The following is an 18,657-nucleotide window of genomic DNA, read 5'->3' on the forward strand; positions in this document are numbered from 1 at the left end:
GTGGCCCAAGCGGGCGAGGATCTGACCCTCCCGGGAATGGCTGGTTGTGGAGTTGGGGCCTCTCCCTCGGCGCTGACGGGCTCATGGAATGTTCCTGGAAAACCGTGTCAGCGCCCCGTTAGTCCTTCGGGTGGTTGTGGGCCTGAACAACCGGGGCTTGCCTTGCTACGCTCCGCCCTGAAAGGGGAGTGAGTAATAAGGGACCGTGATCCGGGAAGAGGATCACCGAAGTGGCAGCACAGATGGGGTTCGCCCCAGTGCTGCTTGGCTCATCAGGCGGGCAGGCGGCCCAGATGGTTGCCTGCCCTTGGATCGCCCGTAAGATAACCCACCATTTTACATAACGGTGTATGTAAAATAAACCTGCAGCAGTTTTTACACAAACAAAAATTGTGTGGTGTGTTTATTTATGCGTAGAACATGCATGCTATTGTGGTGGTGTGGGGAGTGTTGCATACTGCTGGTGCTACACATTGTGCACCAAATGTGTGATCTTAGTCTAGCGAATTTGCTATAAACAAGTTCTTCTCAGAGAACAGCGGGAGTCGCCAACAGCGTTTGGAGTGTCTCCAAGTCCTTTTCGGATGTACGCACCTGGTAGGGATCAAGGCAGGCCTCCTTGGGTGTAATAGGGGTTGGGTTTGATAGAGACGCTTCTGCCTTCCTTTAAAAGGAAGGCGTTCACCCCGTGTGACCCAGGACTGCAGAGCTGCCATCCAGGACATGGCTGACTACAAGATACAGGTGGAGACCGGCATGGTCCTCCTGGCCAAAACTATGGACTGCATCTCCATCACCCTGGTGGGGTCCCAGGGCCAGGGTGAAAAGCGCCTTCTCGATCACTTTGGCCCTGATTTTTTACCAGGAGCTGTAAGTAGGAGCACAAACTGAGAGAATAGCGCGCGCGTGCATTCGAGGGTGAAAGTTGTAAGGTGCTTGTGATGTAGACGCCGTTGCATGTGCACTATCGTTCATTTGCAGCGTCAGATGTTGCTTCGAGGCGCTAGGGACCGCAGCTGAAAGAGGAGCATCAGTGCGGGCAGAGCGCGCGGGACCACTGTAGTTTTGTGTGACTTCTTTTTCACTCCCGCTCTCCTCACTTATTTCTCTGATCACCACTCGCTGGTTTATTTTCTCCTCCCCACTTCTTGCTGGAACTAGGACTGTGTTCTCGCTCTTACTGCTCCGGCTTTATACTTAATCTCTGAACAATTAGTGTTCTCCTCTTCCCAACACCAATATTTCTCTTTCCTTGCTTTTTTAAGTTAACTCCCCCATGTCTCTGCTTGTCAGACCCTGAACCCCCTTCTCCCCTTTTCTCATACATTACTTATATCCGCACTCTGCCTTTCCTTCATAGTTTCACTTCAGATTTGCTTCTTTTCATCCGTTCCTCACCCCTACGCATCCCTTTTCCACTATGTAGTTGTTGCATCGCCGTGTCCCCCCACCCTTCCACCTCTACACCCCACCCTCCAACAGCTATCAGTTTCACCACTCTCCCTACACTGAGGCTACAGGAAGCTTCCAAAACAGCCACTTTATACTTCACGATCTTAGCCAGACCTAACCCCTGCCTGACCTCAAATATATAACCCAAGAATCTAGTGTAACATCCGACTGTCCAAGTGCACGAACAAGACCATAAAATATAACACAGGCATTCAATGAAAAATGAATGCAAGTTAAACCATCTGCAGTGGGCGCATTAACCGATTGAGCTTTCCTATCAGATCAATGTATTTCCCACAGATTAGTTAAAGTGATTTTCAAAGTAATAATTTTTAGTAATACTTAATGGTACTGTACCTAATGCAAACCTATTTATGTAGGTGTTCTTAAAAACACTCTCCAGACTGATAGATAACACTTCATTACAGCTCAACAATGATTATACTGGCTTTCAAGGAGCCTTTTGGAAACGGTGATTAACCAGTTGCACACTTAAAAAAAACATTTGTAACCTTTCTTTATTTGAGTTTTTTTTCAACAACATAGCAAGTACATATAGTAAAAACAGGTAGTCACTAATAAAGCGCATAGGTGCTTGTGAGAAGTTGGCCTGGCATATGCTGGTCACTAGTTATAGTGGCCACCTTGCACCAGTCCAATTCGACTCTTATGGTAGATAGGTTTAAGACAACCACTAGGTAGCTCTCCACAGCTACCTAGTGGTAGCTGTGGAGAGCAGCCTTCAGGCTAAGTCTCAGAGGAATGTAAAGCAGCTTGTTTTACCTTATAATCTCTTGAATCACTAAATGAAAGGACACCACACAAGAATATATATAAAATGTATATGTATTTATTACTAGACACACTCTACTAATCTTTATGAGATTAGAAGTTAAGGACATATGCACAAATCAACATTTCACAACAAATTAAGCACTTATATGGCTGGGGCACTAGGGACGTGCCAGACCATATACTAAAAAAGAGGTATAAGAAGAACGACTTGGGAAGGGAGAAGGCCTACGGTCTTCAGAAGCGCTGGGGCCTCACTAATCCACCCAAGGCAGGTAAGTAAAGGACCCACGGGAGACGCATGCAGTGTGAGAACACAGCCGCGGATCCCAATAGACTTCAATGGAGCAAGTCGTGGTTGGAATTTTAAAGTTTTAGGATACTTCGGGAGAGTCTAAAAGCAAGTCACTTACAGGGTAAGTAGTTCTGGAGCCAACACACACAGGAGCACCGGAGTACTCAAGTTACCTCACCCAGGGAAGCCTGGTGCATAGGTGTCTTTTGGTGTCGGGTCGCGGCGTCGTTTTCAAAGGGAGCCAAAGAAGACTTGCTGCTTGTGAAGACAGGAGATTGTTCCCGTGGTGTGCAACTTTATTGAAGCTTTGTCTCATGTTGAGGTAAATTTTGCCGTTGGGTATTTTATCGTTACTGTTTTTGGTCAGTCCACACTTTGCCATCAGTAGTGTTTTCCTGATTCGTGGTCTTTGGAATCTTAGCCTCGGTCGGATTCTGGATTTACATGTAATTTGGGTGATCAATGTGTTCACGTATTTAACTTCGAGAGTCTTCCTTTTTTTAATAAAATGCATTAGGCTAGACCGACGTTTACATTGCAGTAGGACCCATTTTGTTTAATGTGTGCAGTAAATCTGTATGCTTTATTCTTGATTGATGTTAGTCATGACTTTTCGGCTGACACTTAACTTGACCCTTGCCCTTATTTCACATATTTTCAGCATACTGGACTTGACGACAAACGTATATGTTGGAATTTACTTTTTTTATTTGTAAATCCGGGATGGATGGATTACCGGTATTGTGGTAAGTCCTGCCTGGGCATGCTTTCAGGTTTAGTAATTGAATCAATAAGATGACATGTATAGTAATTCACCACCCTTAATTGCATCTTTTACAGACTCAATGAAGTATAGTTTTTTACGTCATGCAGGTAGGGTCTATATTTTTGACCTTTTTCCATTAATGATTAATGCTTCACACCATTTTCCCTTGTTTTGTTGCCCTATAATCTCTTCTTTCTTTTACTTCTCCTTCTCCCTTCTATCCTTTGAATTTGGTATGATGTTTTAATGAACCTTAATGAGTAAATTGGTTACCTAATTCCAATTATGATAAGAAAAGGTATGTGTTGTGATATTTTTAACGATAGATATTCGATAAACGCTGATTGTACAAACATGATGGAATATGTATCTAGAACATGTTTAATGAAATGAATCTGAAATATGTTGATTCTGGAAGCTGTATTTGTTTTTAAATTCGAATTGAGTTATCACGCTGACATTTTATTAGCATTAGGACTTTCTGTGTTAGGATTTCGTTTTGCCAGTACAAAATCTTTTGGTATTTTTTGGGCTGTCACTAAGGGTGATGCACTTCTTATGTTAAGTCGTCACTAATCTTTCATACAGATATTCTGTCTGATGTTGAAACCTATCATTGTATATTCTTCCAGCCTTGAAGAAGTCTTGGGTGTTGACCCTGACGAAACACGTGTCGGCTGGGCATAGTGACCTACAATAAACATATAAACACGAATCATCGGGAGTGTTTTATGTTCATGATTGTGTTGAAACGAACTGTATTGTGCATTATAATAGTCATACGTGAATTGAGAATTTGACAGTACTAGCTGTTTATATTCAACTACGTGTGTGCACAGGCCAATTGAGTATAAATTGTGGGGCATTTTAGCCCCTTGTGAAGGGTTCAGGGTTTTCACTTTGCCTGTAGCACCACATTGATTTTGGAATTGGTAAACTTTGCGTGAGTTTGGGAGGCGCCATCGCATACCGCATTATTAATAACCCGGTAGATTGCTTGTATCCTTGACTAACGGTAGGGGCAGCCCCCAGCGCCTCAACTCACTTTATTTAGTTGTAACACATTTGCATACAAACCTGTTGAAAATGAACAGAGATCAAATAGCAGAAGAACTGTTTCAGAATCTCGCGAAAGGCGACACAGTGGCAGCCAGCATCAAGAGCACTAACATCTCATGTAATGAGGGATTGAGGGAGAAATTCACAAGATTAGAACAATTAAAAAAGAATGAAAATAGCAAGTGGTGGGATGGTTTCACTCTAAAGCAATATTTGAGATTGAATAGGATACCAAGAGGATTGCGTGCACACATTTTTCCAACCTACGACGAACTGGATGAGGATCTTTTGACACTGTGGGAGGGTGCGTTAACCTCTAACTCCAAAACCCTAATGGGGATATTGATTGAAAATGCAGAACGGAAAGTTGCTGCCCTCCAATCAGAGATTCAAAAGTTGGAATTAGAGATTAAAGAACTTGGTCTAGCAGAAGCGACAGAACAAAACTATGCCATCCTGACTGATATACTTGTAATACATCAGGAGGAGATCAAACAACGTAAGACAAGGAAAGTAAAGAGAGATGAAATAGATTATAGAGAAGGAAGAGTATTTACATTTGCCAAAAAATACGATCAGGTTATAACTAATGATCAGGATAATAAAAGCACTGGCAGATGCCAAAATATCTCCATCTCTTCTATTTCAACCTCCATCAGTGCTCCCTCATCCAGTGACAGTGACTTAGATAGTGTAACAGGCACTTCCAACTTAGTAAGATCAGAGAATTATTTTTTAATGGAAGTGCAACGCATCAAGAGAGGCAACAGGATACAGACCACACGAGGTGGGCCACCAAGAAAACCCGTAGGGGGAAGAGAGCAGTGCACAATCGAGACAAAGATGAATCTAAGATTGGGAGACCAGAAGAATTAAGAGCGACTGTGGGGGAGGGGGTGGACATTATCAACCTCTCGTCCTTAACACTAACACATGACATGACTACAGTTCTCAAGAAAGGGTTAGGCTTCTGCCCCACTGAAAGAGGTGACACTTGTTAGGCGAAGATAGACTTGTTCAAATTCATTTGAAATTTTAATTGAAAAAAATGTTTATTAACAGCCCATTGCCAAATAAAGACATTAAAAACATCCCGACGTGTGGTGTCTCAGATGTACTTAGTATACAGGATGTATATGACACTCGGTTATTACTTGCCATCACTGACCAGGATGATACTCCTGATAACATAATCCATCTTCTCAGTGAACTTAATGTTGAAGCGGATCTCTCTATATCAAGTGGACTCAAGTCCAAGTCTAGATGGACTCCTGTAATGCCAGGGGGAAATACCATTGATATCTTTCATAGCCTGGTCTTGAAAGACATTGGCAGATATGAGTGGAAGCGGAAAGCACAAAGGGACATTCATCATGGTAATTTATCCCACATTGAACGACTAGCCCTGAACATTTTATCCACAGATAATTCCATCATTATTAGGGAAGCGGATAAGGGGGGAAATATTGTGGTAATGGATAAAAGGGACCATGATTGTGAAGTCCTTAACCAACTTGGAGACACAGCATGCTATCAGGCGTTGAGCTCCAATCCCACTGGACCCCTGACCATCCTAATAAATAACCGTTTAAACAGCGGCAATCAGAGGGATTACTGAGTTAGGATGAATATATGTACCTGAGAGTACAGAGACCAAGATTTCCTGTACTATATACACTGCCTAAGGTGCATAAAAAACTTCCGTTTCCACCTGGAAGACCAATTGTCTCCAGTATTGGGGGGCCCACTGAGAGATTGGCGGAATATGTGGACTTGTTTTTACAACCCATAGTACAGAATCTGCCTGCTTACATCAGAGACACGAAACACATTCTTAATCTATTAAATGACCTCACCTGGCAAGATGATATTATTTTGGCCACCTTAGACGTAGTTTCACTCTATCCAAACATTGATCCACCCAGGGGCCTTCAGGCAATGCAATGGTATCTGGGTAAACAACCAGCAACTCTATTCCATCACTCTAATATGCTTTTACAGATGGCAGAATTAATTCTTAACAACAATTGTTTTTTATTTGAGGGCCAATGGCACAAGCAAACTTGCGGGGTAGCCATGGGCTGCAAATTTTCGCCCTCTTTTGCGAATATTTTCATGGGTTATTTTGAAGCCAAATGGATCTGGAGTGATAAGGGCAGTGAATTTAATCAGTTTATTGTCTATTGGGGCCGATACATAGATGATTGTCTTCTATTGTGGTCTGGCACAGAACAGGATTTACAGAAATTCTATCTTTATTTGGATGTTAATACCTTAGGTGTAAGATTCACCCACCATCACAGTCGAACAAACATTGTATTCTTAGACACTGAATTTTATGTCCAGAATGGTACCTTGAATAGCAAACTTTATCGAAAACCTACGGCATGTAACGCTTTGTTACACGCCTCGAGTGCTCACCCACGACATCAGATTGAGGCCATCCCCTATGGGGAGATTACAAGAGCTAGGAGGAATTGTAGTCAAGATGATGAGTTTTCTCTATGTCTGAATGCCATGAAATCTAGGTTCAAGGAGAGAGGCTATCAAGATAGATGTCTCATTAATGCTGAAAAACGAATCATGAAAATTGAATGTACTGAAACTCTTAAGGGGAGAACAAGTAAGAAACATATGAAACAATCAGTGAGATATGTGAGCGATTATACCAAACTCTCCCCAGTACTTCAGAGGAGCATGCATAAACACTGGCAAATTCTAAGGGCTGACAAGACATTGGACACTTTCACTACTTCAAGACCTCTTACAAACTATAGGAGGGGTAGGACAATGAAATCGATTCTGAGCCCTACGGTACCAAACGCCACGGTAGGCCATAACTGGCTCACACAGAAGTCACTGGGTTTTTACAAATGACGTAGTTGTGGGGTGTGCAGATGGGCTATGCACAATGTTTCATCTTTCCATGGTCCGGATGGTCGACAGTACAAGATCAAACAGAATATTAACTCTCTGACACGATATGTAGTTTACATAATTGTGTGCAAGTGTAAAAAACAGTACGTAGGTAGCACTATACGCATGCTTAAAGAACGTATTAGTGAGCATACACGTGCCCTTAAACAAGAGGATGCCAGGTACCCGATGGCCATTCATGCTTCCCTGTGTCCAGCGCAGCGTACCTATAAACAATTTGGCTTTTATGGCATCGAACATGTCCCACCAAACATACGAGGTCGGAAAAGAGAACTCATGCTACACAGGACCGAAGCCACCTGGATCATGAAATTGAAATCAGTTGAGCTCGGGCTCAACACGGATCATGAATTACAATTCTTCTTGGGTAGTTGAATTGGGCATGTAAGATATAGTTAAATTCATGTGGCAGGAGACGCTGACCGACAATTGTTTCAGTTGGAATTTTTTCCTGTCTAAAGAGTAACGTGTGAAGCATCTGGGGTGAATCCAACTTAATATGCATTCTCAGTACATATTAAATATAGCATCTATGATGGAAGCACGTTGCACGGAGTGTGCTGTGATATTTACCATGATATGTTAATGATCACTGGTTATTGTGATATTGGACTTCCTATATCTCACTTTCCTACTTTGTCTCTGTCGACCTGTCTCTCTCCTTTCTTACAACGGGTTGTGACTTGACTAGAATTGTTATGCACACCATCACCGCACTGTTTTTGACCCTCTCCACCTCTCCTTGTTGGAATCACCATAATGGAATGATTGATTTATATCATCAATCATTTTGGTTGGTTAATATATTTTTCTAAACCCCATTGACCATGTTACTCAGGCATCTTATTAATAACGATGGTGCCTTCGTTTTGCTTTGGGAGCATTTTAAGTGACTGGGTAAACTCACTGTAGTAGATCTATCACTCTTCCATACACGTTGGAGCATATGAGTATGCCGATGTTTTGAATTTTGCATCTGGTTCTGATGATCATGAATGTTACTCAACTAGCTGTATAGGGTCGTTTTATTGAACAAGCGTCTTATTCTTCGTTTTTGTTTACGTATCGCTCCTTTCGTGGTATCTATGATTTACACTCCCAGTGGAGGCCTTACATGTATAATATTGTTGATTTTATTTTTTTTCTCTTGGAATTGGAAGTATGACTAATTGTTTGATTGGTTAGTAGTTTACCTTTTGATTTAGATTTTTTTTTTGTTGGTGAATCTGGCAAGGATGCGGAACGTGCTAGTTTTTCCATTCACCTGCAACGCACGTGATCATGTCATTTTAGCGTAACGTAATGGCGGCACGCACTAGATAATGTCAAGTTGGGAAGGCACCTTTACTTCCGGTATATTGACCGTGAGTCGCGGATTCTACGTGCACACGGGATTGCCATGATACTTTCTCCGCCTTAGGTGAGTTTCTACCTTAGCGGGATGGACTGCTGGCGTTGTTTAACATGACCTAGTACTAATCTAATTATGGTCATGACTGTTTGCTTTTTAGTACAATTTTGGAGCCACACTCGGCTGATTGTTCCCGTGGTGTGCAACTTTATTGAAGCTTTGTCTCACGTTGAGGTCAATTTTGCCATTGGGTATTTTGTCGTTACTGTTTTTGATCAGTCCACACTTTGCCATCAGTATTGTTTTCCTGATTCGTGGTCTTTGGAATCTTAGCCTTGGTTGGATTCTGGATTTACATGTAATTTGGGTGATCAATGTGTTCACGTATTTAACTTCGAGAGTCTTCCTTTTTTTAATAAAATGCATTAGGCTAGACCGACGTTTACATTGCAGTAGGACCCATTTTGTTAAATGCATGCAGTAAATCTGTATGCTTTATTCTTGATTGGTGTTATTCATGACTTTTCGGCTGACACTTAACTTGACCCTTGCTCTTATTTCACATATTTTCAGCATACTGGACTTGACGACAAACGTATATGTTGGAATTGACTTTTTTTATTTGTGAATCCGGGATGGATGGATTACCGGTATTGTGGTAAGTCCTGCCTGGGCATGCTTTCAGGTTTAGTAATTGAATCAATAAGATGACATGTATAGTAATTCACCACCCTTAATTGCATCTTTTACAGACTCAATGAAGTATAGTTTTTTACGTCATGCAGGTAAGGTCTATATTTTTGACCTTTTTCCATTAATGATTAATGCTTCACACCATTTTCCGTTGTTTTGTTGCCCTATAATCTCTTCTTTCTTTTACTTCTCCTTCTCCCTTCTATCCTTTAAATTTGGTATGATGTTTCAATGAACCTTAATGAGTATATTGGTTACCTAATTCCAATTATGATAAGAAAAGGTATGTGTTGTGATATTTTTAACGATAGATATTCGATAAACGCTGATTGTACAAACATGATGGAATATGTATCTAGAACATGTTTAATGAAATGATTCTGGAAGCTGTATTTGTTTTTAAATTCGAATTGAGTTATCACGCTGACATTTTATTAGCACTGGGACTTTCTGTGTTAGGGTTTCGTTTTGCCAGTGCAAAATCTTTTGGTGTTTTTTAGGCTGTCACTAAGGGTGATGCACTTCTTATGTTAAGTCGTCACTAATCTTTCATACAGATATTCTGTCTGATGTTGAAACCTATCATTGTATATTCTTCCAGCCCTGAAGAAGTCTTGGGTGTTGACCGTGACGAAACACGTGCCGGCTGGGCATAGTGACCTACAATAAACATATGAACACGAATCATCGGGAGTGTTCTACGTTCATGATTGTGTTGAAACGAACTGTATTGTGCATTATAATAGTCATACGTGGATTGAGAATTTGATAGTACTAGCTATTTATATTCAACTACGTGACTACGTGTGTGCACAGGCCAATTGAGTATAAATTGTGGGGCATGTTTGCCCCTTGTGAAGGGTTCAGGGTTTTCCCTTTGCCTGTAGCACCACATTGATTTTGGAATTGGTAAACGTTGCGTGAGTTTGGGAGGTGCCATTGCATACCGCATTATTAATAACCCGGTAGATTGCTTGTATCCCTTTTCTACTATGTAGTTGTTGCATCGCCGTGTCCCCCCACCCTTCCACCTCTATGCCCCACCCCACCCTCCAACAGTTATCAGTTTCACCACTCTCCCGACACTGAGGCTCCAGTAAGCTTACAAAACAGCCACTTTATACTTCACGATCTTAGCCAGACCTAACCCCTGCCTGACTTCAAATACATAACCCAAGAATCTAGTGTAATATCCAACTGTCCAAGTGCACGAACAAGACCGGAAAATATAACACAGGCATTCAATGAAAAATGAATGCAAGTTAAACCATCTGCAGTGGGCGCATTAACCGATTGAGCTTTCCTATCAGATCAATGTATTTCCCACAGATTAGTTAAAGTGATTTGCAAAGTAATAATTTTTAGTAATACTTAATGGTACTGTACCTAATGCAAACCTATTTATGTAGGTGTTATTAAAAACACTTACCAGACTGATAGATAACACTTCATTACAGCTCAACAATGATTATACTGGCTTTCAAGGAGCCTTTTGGATACTGTGATTAACCAGTTGCATACTTTAAAAAAACATTTGTAACCTTTCTTTATTTGAGTTTTTTTTTCAACAACATAGCAAGTACATATAGTAAAAACAGGTTGTCACTAATAAAGCGCATAGGTGCTTGTGAGAAGTTGGCCTGGCATAAGCTGATCACTAGTTATAGTGGCCACCTTGCACCAGTTCAATTCGATTCTTATGGTAGATAGGTTTAAGACAACCTTTTTAAGAAGCTATCCTAGTGGTAGCTGTGGAGAGCAGCCTTCAGGCTAAGTCTCAGAGGAATGTAAAGCAGCTTGTTTTACCTTATAATCTCTTGAATCACTAAATGAAAGGACACCACACAGGTATATATATAAAATATATATGTATTTATTACTAGACACACTCTACTAATCTCTTTATGAGATTAGAAGTCAAGGACATATGCACAAATCAACATTTCACAACAAATTAAGCATTTATATGGCTGGAGCACTATGGGCGTGCCAGACCATATACTAAAAAAGAGGTATAAGAAGAACGACTTGGGAAGGGAGAAGGCCTAAGGTCTTCGGAAGCGCTGGGGCCTCACTAATCAACCCAAGGCAGGTAAGTAAAGGACCCACGGGAGATGCATGCAGTGTGAGAACACAGCCGCGGATCCCAATAGACTTCAACGGAGCAAGTCGTGGTTGGAATTTTAAAGTTTTAGGATACTTCGGGAGAGTCTACAAGCAAGTGACTTACAGGGTAAGTAGTTCTGGAGCCAACACACACAGTAGCACTGGAGTACTCGAGTTACCTCACCCAGGGAAGCCGGGTGCATAGGTGTCTTTTGGTGTTGGGTCGCGGCGTCGTTTTCAAAGGGAGCCAAAGAAGACTTTCTGCTTGTGAAGACAGGAGAAGTGTCCGGTGGAATCCAAGGCTGTATTCTGAAGAAAGAAGACCTGAAAGCAGAGGAGACATAAAGTCTGCAGCTTACTGGCAACTGGATTGGAGCCAACAAGCCTTGGCAACAGCAAGTCTTGTGGAATGTGAAGAAAGTCAGTGGTGCAGACCAGCAAGGTCTGAGGGACTCACCCAGCAAGGGTAAGTCAGGGCAGGCCTGGAGCAATATGCCCTGACTTACCCTTAAGTATGTACAATATTCAATACAAAATTTCCTCTGATCTATTTTGTCACATTTCCTAAATATTGTTTGGTTACTTTTTATATTTCTCTGCAAAGCACTAGGTTTGATAAGGTTTTCTGTTACATTGAGAGGATGCACAGCTGATGACTCATGCACAGAAGCTGCACAGCGTGTTGTTCTTCGACCTTCAGAACCCAAAGCTGCATCACATGCACGTTCAGAAAATGCATGCTGTCTGCTTGCCTCAAATACATTATGTTGCCATTTTATCAATATAATTTAGCACTCCCATCCAGTGTTTAATAAACGCAAAACACACCACAAGCATTAACAACTTGTTTATACCCATACACACACCACATAAGCACACTCACCCCAGGCTCAAACGAACACTGCAAACAGAACACCTATACCAGAATGGCCATGCAACACACATGGGTAAAAACACCATAGACATGCACACACAAACATAAAATACTCACTCAAACTGCACATGTACATATGTAGATACCATATACTAGAGATACACAAGCTTTCACTAGTCACAAACAGGGCTTCAAAAACTGCAAGTCCCACAAGCTCTCAGTACTTCTCTCCCCTTAGCTGAACCTGCCTAGAACATATATATCACAATGACCAATGAATGAAGTCCAACTGCCTGAAATTAAACACTGAGAAGACCGAAGTTGTGCTCTTTGGGGGGAGCTCTTCTTCGTGTGACTACACTGGTGACCAACAGTGCTAGGACCTACTCCCACCCACATCACCCATGTCAAGAACCTTGGGATCGTTACCAGCCGCAAACTCCACATGACAGCCTAAGTCAGTGCTGTCAACACCTCATGCTTTCACCCCCTAAAGACACATATCTCACCTCACCTCAAGGAGCTACACTGGTGCAGATGTTGCCACCCTTTGTGCACTGGTGCATGATTATGCTGAAGCTTGTCCAGTACTTCATGAAATGTTTGTATCTGCAGTTCTTATAGGGATTGGTACTGAAGCCTGTGACAGCACCTTTTCAACAATATCTCCTGTCCTCACTCCTTTCTGTTGCACGAGTAGAAACAGAATTTGACAATTTTAGCACAAGAAATGGAGCTCAGAGCAAACTTATATATAGCTTAGTTTGTAAGAGTTTTAAAAGAACAACAGGACCTGTATTATAGCCAAGGAGCACTGTCCCTGTTTGCGTAATTGCTCACCGTTAAACAGGTGCGATGGGCACAAACAGGGACAATGAACCCTATTACAATGAATGCCCTGCTCTCAGGACAGCCAGGAACCCACCCCTGCCCTGTGGGCAGTGCTTTTAGTGAAATACAAAATGGTTGTTTATTATTATAGAAATCATATTTTTCACAAGGCAGGTGGGATGCAACCTGCAAGTTAAAGAGGAGAGAGAGATCCCCTTGAAGGCAGGTGCAGTTAGTGACTGTACCTGCCTGCAGGGGGATGTCTGGGGAGTATATGATAGCCCATTGGTACTCTCCAAAAGGCTGGCTTAAGGAGGCACACAGACTATGACCACTTTTTTGTGGCATATTCTCAGTGCGCATCCTGAATGAATTTTTGCACCCGCGCCAGCGGGCGCAGAGGCAAAGTCATTCCCTCATTTCCCTCATTTGTAGGCTGCCATGCTCCCATGAAAAAGAGGAAATGCACTCTGAAGATTCATGTGTGCCAGCGCTATCTGTGTTACAGAATGGGGCTGCACAAGCAGCTCTCTTCTGAAATACCATAGTGCCCCAGGGTGCACAAAGCAGGCCATTGCGCCCCTGTGTGATACGCCAGAGAAGGTTACCTCTTTGACTGCAATTTCCAGTTTTACAATTGCCAGGCATGAAAACTGCTCTCAGGGATCAAAACTGCTGCTTTGTTCCAAATGTGTTGGTAGTTTTGAAACTTTTTTACCATTGAAAGCAAAAGAATGACATGAAAATAAACAGTTACAAAAATCACAGTGTGCAATTAAATATGCGGTGGGAAAATTGCAAGGTGTACATATCCAGTCTTCCTGATGCAAAGATGCAAAGGCTTGGCTGGGTGTAGTTACAGAGACCTCCTTAAACCTGAACTACTATTACAATCTGCTTGATATCCAGGTGATTTTATTGAAGTCTGGCCTGCCAGTAATAATGAGGAGTGGTCCTGACGAGTATAGACATCAGCTTTTACTCTCAAATAACTCTCCATATGCTCTGTATGACTGTTTGGAAGAAAATATTTAGTAAATCTAGCTCTTGTAGGCTGCCTCCAGAATTGTCAGAAATTTGCCCACCCTTGACCATTTCCATTTCTGGAACCGGTCCTGCACGGCACCGCTCTCATGGTCCCCCTACCACTCACACTTTGGCAGCCACCACCCCCCCCCATCTCACAGGATGAGTTTCTCCTGTTAAGTAAGAAAGTTAAATCTGGCTCTCCCACGGATCCACTGAAGCTTTCCCAGTATAGGGATTCCCTACCTGTGCTTCTTGCACCATTGTGCCAGGTAATTAACATCTCACTTACCACAGCAGTTGTTCCTAGGCTGTGGAAGCCGGTAAGGGTAGTCCCTCTACTTAAGAAACCCTCACTGGATCCGGCAAAATTGGAACATTTCCGCCCTATATCGCTACTGACATGGGTAGCTAAAATTGCCGATTCACATATTAATAACACACTCACATGCTTTCTGAATAACATCGGCTTCTTGGATCTGTCCCAGAATGGCTTCCGCCCTGGTCACAGCACGGAGACTGCTCTCCTAGCTGTGACCGAACATCTGTGGACCATTCTGGATAAGGGGCACACCACGGCGCTGATACTGCTCAATCTAAGCGCCATATTTGACACGGTCTCCCACTGGATCCTTTTACATCGTCTGGAGGAGGCTCGTGTCGTAGGCTTAGCCTTGGAATGGTTTAGGTCTTTCCTGTCAGACAGAACATTCCAACTATCTGCTTCTCCCTTTCTCTCCCGCACCCAGTCCATCGGACAGGATGTTCCTCAGGGTTCGTCCCTTAGCCCCTACTTTTCAACCTGTACGTCCAACCCCTAGACGCGGTGGCCAAGGACAATGGTCTTACCATGGTCTCATATGCTGATGATACACAGTTGGTGATGGCCCTCTCCGACGACCCTACGCAGGGCGCCTCCAAATTCCGGAGCGGCCTAGCGGCAGTCGCGGAGTGGATGACCACCAACTGCCTTCAGCTCAACGCCAATAAGTCTGAGGTGTTGTTGGTGGGGCGAGAGAAGGGATTATTGACTAAGCAATGGTGGCCTAAGACCTTGGGTTGCGCTCCCCCCCACCCCCCAGATGGTAGTAAAAAATCTTGGGGTTTGTCTGGATGCCACTCTTAAGTTTCAGGAGCACACTAAGAAATTAGCAAGCACCTGCTTTGGCCTTCTTCGGGGATTAAGGCCTCTGTTGGAGTTTTTTGATCCATCTACCCACCAGATGGTAGTACAGGCGGCCATTTTGTCCAGACTGGACTATGCAAACTCGCTCCTGTTAGGGGCAAATAAGGCAGAAGTGACTCGTCTGCAGCCTGTTCACAATGCAGCAGCCCGAGTCCTGCTGAGGCTTCCCAGAACCTGCTCTGCGACGGAGGCTATTCGACACCTACATTGGTTACCTTTGATCAAAAGGATCGAATTTAAAACCCTGTTTCTAACTTTAACATTTTTAAAACTTTCATCCCCTGAGATTCTGTCCAATCTGTTGGTACCTTACGTACCTACACACCAGTTACGATCGGCTAGGCAATATTTGGCTACGGTCCCTCGAGTGAAGCATCTCCGAGCTGGAGGGCGGTCTTTTCGGTGCTTAGTGGCTAAACTAAAGAATTCTTTGCCTACTCAGATTTGCTGTCTGGATAGCCTGTTGTCCTTTCGTAAGGCTGCCAAAACCTACCTTTTTCCCGTGGCTTAGCCCCTAGTTTCCTTACTGACACTGCTACTAGCGCCGGGACGCCTCTTCGCTAAGGCAGCTGTGTACTATATAAAAATAATTAACATAACATAACATGCTACTCATCTGCAGCATGAGAACAGTCTCAGGATTTGAAGAGGGTTGGCTGAGGCTCCAGGAGGATTTGAGCTGACTGCAGAGGAAGCGTGGGTAAGTATATTTTACCTTGTATTTTACGCTTTTTGGCCCACTGACAGGCGCCTTGAGAAACTCTCATTGCCTTCAGCCTTAATTCCAGAGCTCCCAGTCACGGCCCGTTATACAATCTGTTAGCAAGCTATGATTGAGAGCTTCGAATATGAGCCTAAAGGCATTGTGATTTATTACAGTACCTGCCACTGGCTTTGGCACTCAGCTTGACTATCCTCCACGGTCGAGGGTCACCGCCTGCCATTGGATGGAAGGCTACTGCCTTAACGAAGAGTTGAGCAGCATGAGCACAGTGTGGCCGCATAACATGTGGTGATCAGTAGGAGTGAGTGATACTTTTTCAACCTCTGTCACTGGAGTGAGGTCTACAGGCTTACTCACCTTTGTTTAAGTCCTGCTGAGGTGTGCTTAGCTCACCTTTGGCCTACATCAGTTGGATGTAGAGAGCTGCATAGCACAGGAGTGGTGACACAGTGCAGGATGTATGTGGGCCTGTGAAGTGTACAGTACAAGGAGGGAGCTGCACAGTACAAACATGGTTTGAGCATGTACTGAATTTATGTATTACTGTGAGCAATACATTACATGAAAGATGTAGTGCTGTGCAGTGCATGTGCAATGAAAGCATGTGCTGGGTTTATGTGACGCAAGAAGTACAATACATGAACTGTGAAGGGTTCAGCATGCACTGGGTGAGTGTGTGTGAAGGCAGAGTGTTTGAAAATTGCACACCATAGCACAACACAGAAAGGATATAGTACGAAGAGGTGCACACAATGAATGTGTGTGCTGTCTGTATGTGCGCGTGGGGTGGCACAATACATAGAGGCGGCAGTACTAGACAGTATGGAGTGCTATGTATTTGCACTGAGTGAAAGTGTGCCAGCAATGGTACATTCATGGAGGACCCTGGGTTCCATTTTAGGAAGCCCAGTGAAGACATAAGAGAGTAGAGAAACACCAAAGACAGATTTGTGTATTGCTGCATTCCTGTGAACTAGATGTGAGGAAGGGAGAGAACTCCCCCTGTACACTTCAAAAGGGTGCTCTTTGATTCAAGTGATAGATCACAAGTAAGGGACATTGGTATATCTCAGTAAGGAGAAGGGGCTGGTAAGTTAATCTCAGTCATTCAAAGTCCTCTTTATTAGATTATATAATCATAAAAGAACACATAAATACATCTATTGAAAATTTCATTATATCATAAAAAAAAACACAATTTAAAAAGACATAAAAACAAGGGGATTTAAAAATAGTAAAATACACCATAATATCTCAATATCAGACAAGGAGAAATAAACACAATATATGGCAACATATACAACATAACTAGTAATATTCATATACTAATTGATCGTACAGGGTAAGAGTATTCCTTACTTTTATAATACCACTTACAAAAAGAGAAACAGCATGGCAGATGTAATCAGTCTCAATGCTACATAAACGTTTATAGGCTTCCTGGTACATTTTAATATTCCTTGATAATAGGACAGGGTGTGAGACACATTTCCTGATTTCACAATAAAAAACACAAAATAATGTATAGTGCATTGAAGATTGTACTGACACTCCATCACAGGGACATCTAGGCAGTTTATTAGACCATGAGTCCCTTTTTAGGTCGAGCCTGGGCAGCGCATGTGCTGCTCTGTGAGTCATGCTGTATTGAGTTAGGGATTTGAAGCCCCGCCCACTCTCTGCCCATATTTTGTCATTGGCCTATGTCATCGTGCCTTTGTAAATGCTGGCTTCTGATCCCTTAATTGCCCAGTTGGTCCCTCATTAGTACTGCCTTGTCTTCATTTGAAACCTCCCATGGCAAGTAGCCCTTTTACTTCTGTTGCGACACGGTATGTTTTAATTTGTCTGTAAGCACTATTTTCTTTAATGGGTTTTGCCCTAATGCAAGCACGACCTGCTTTCCCTACATTCAACCCACCATGCACGGTTTCACTCTCAAAGCCGCCGGCACAATGGCGGGTGCTTGTTTGCAATGCCATAGGTCTTGTATTTACAAGAGTTTGAGCTATTGGCATTGTAAATGCCAATAGCTTAAAACTGTAGGAGAGTAGGATCTGCTTCACATGGGTACCCCCACTTTTTGCTGGTGTTTCACTGTTTTTCGACCTTAGTCTGGCTGTGGCCCTGCTAATCAGGACCACAGCCTAGCTGCTTCCTCTCTAAAATGGTTTGCATGTACATTAGGTACATATCTAATTGGATTCTGGAGTGCCTTATAAGCCCCTAGTATATGGTATACTATGTACCTAGGGCATAGGTACCTCAGAGGCCTGCCAGGGGCTGCAGCATGTATTATGCCACCCCTGGGAAGCACTCCAAAATGGCACCACAGGTCTGCTACTACAGCCTGGGTAAGGGTGTGCTTGCACCCCTTACAGTGGTATAGGCTACCTATATCCACATATGTATACAGACACATATAAACCTATAAGTCACTCCTATGGCAGGCCTTGACAATCCTGAAGGCAGAGTGCTTGGTTTTGTGTGAGAGGGTGCCCAAGCATGAGCTGAGCCCCTCTGCAGCTTTCAGAAATACTTCCTTATGGCTGTTCTGTGATACAG

At 43.0% G+C, this 18,657-nt stretch overlaps 1 protein-coding gene across 2 annotated transcripts in view; it reads left to right on the plus strand.

The window, feature by feature from the left end:
* Positions 1-691: 691 nt before the first annotated feature.
* The window catches only part of LOC146780369 (hydroperoxide isomerase ALOXE3-like), a 554,429-nt gene continuing 536,463 nt past the window's right edge, over positions 692-18,657 (plus strand). The window contains exons 1-3 of one of the 2 annotated variants that reach the window (XM_085638541.1): positions 8,595-8,721; positions 9,226-9,310; positions 9,405-9,437. In XM_085638541.1, coding sequence (XP_085494667.1) covers positions 9,432-9,437 — 6 coding nt within the window. In that variant the 5' untranslated portion in view covers positions 8,595-8,721; positions 9,226-9,310; positions 9,405-9,431. Of the gene's footprint in view, positions 871-8,594; positions 8,722-9,225; positions 9,311-9,404; positions 9,438-18,657 lie in introns of those variants that run through there. The other variant, XM_085638540.1, reaches the window with a different exon arrangement.

The sequence above is a fragment of the Triturus cristatus genome, chromosome 12, assembly GCF_964204655.1.
Source record: "Triturus cristatus chromosome 12, aTriCri1.1, whole genome shotgun sequence".
In the NCBI taxonomy this organism is placed as follows: Eukaryota; Metazoa; Chordata; class Amphibia; order Caudata; family Salamandridae; genus Triturus; species Triturus cristatus.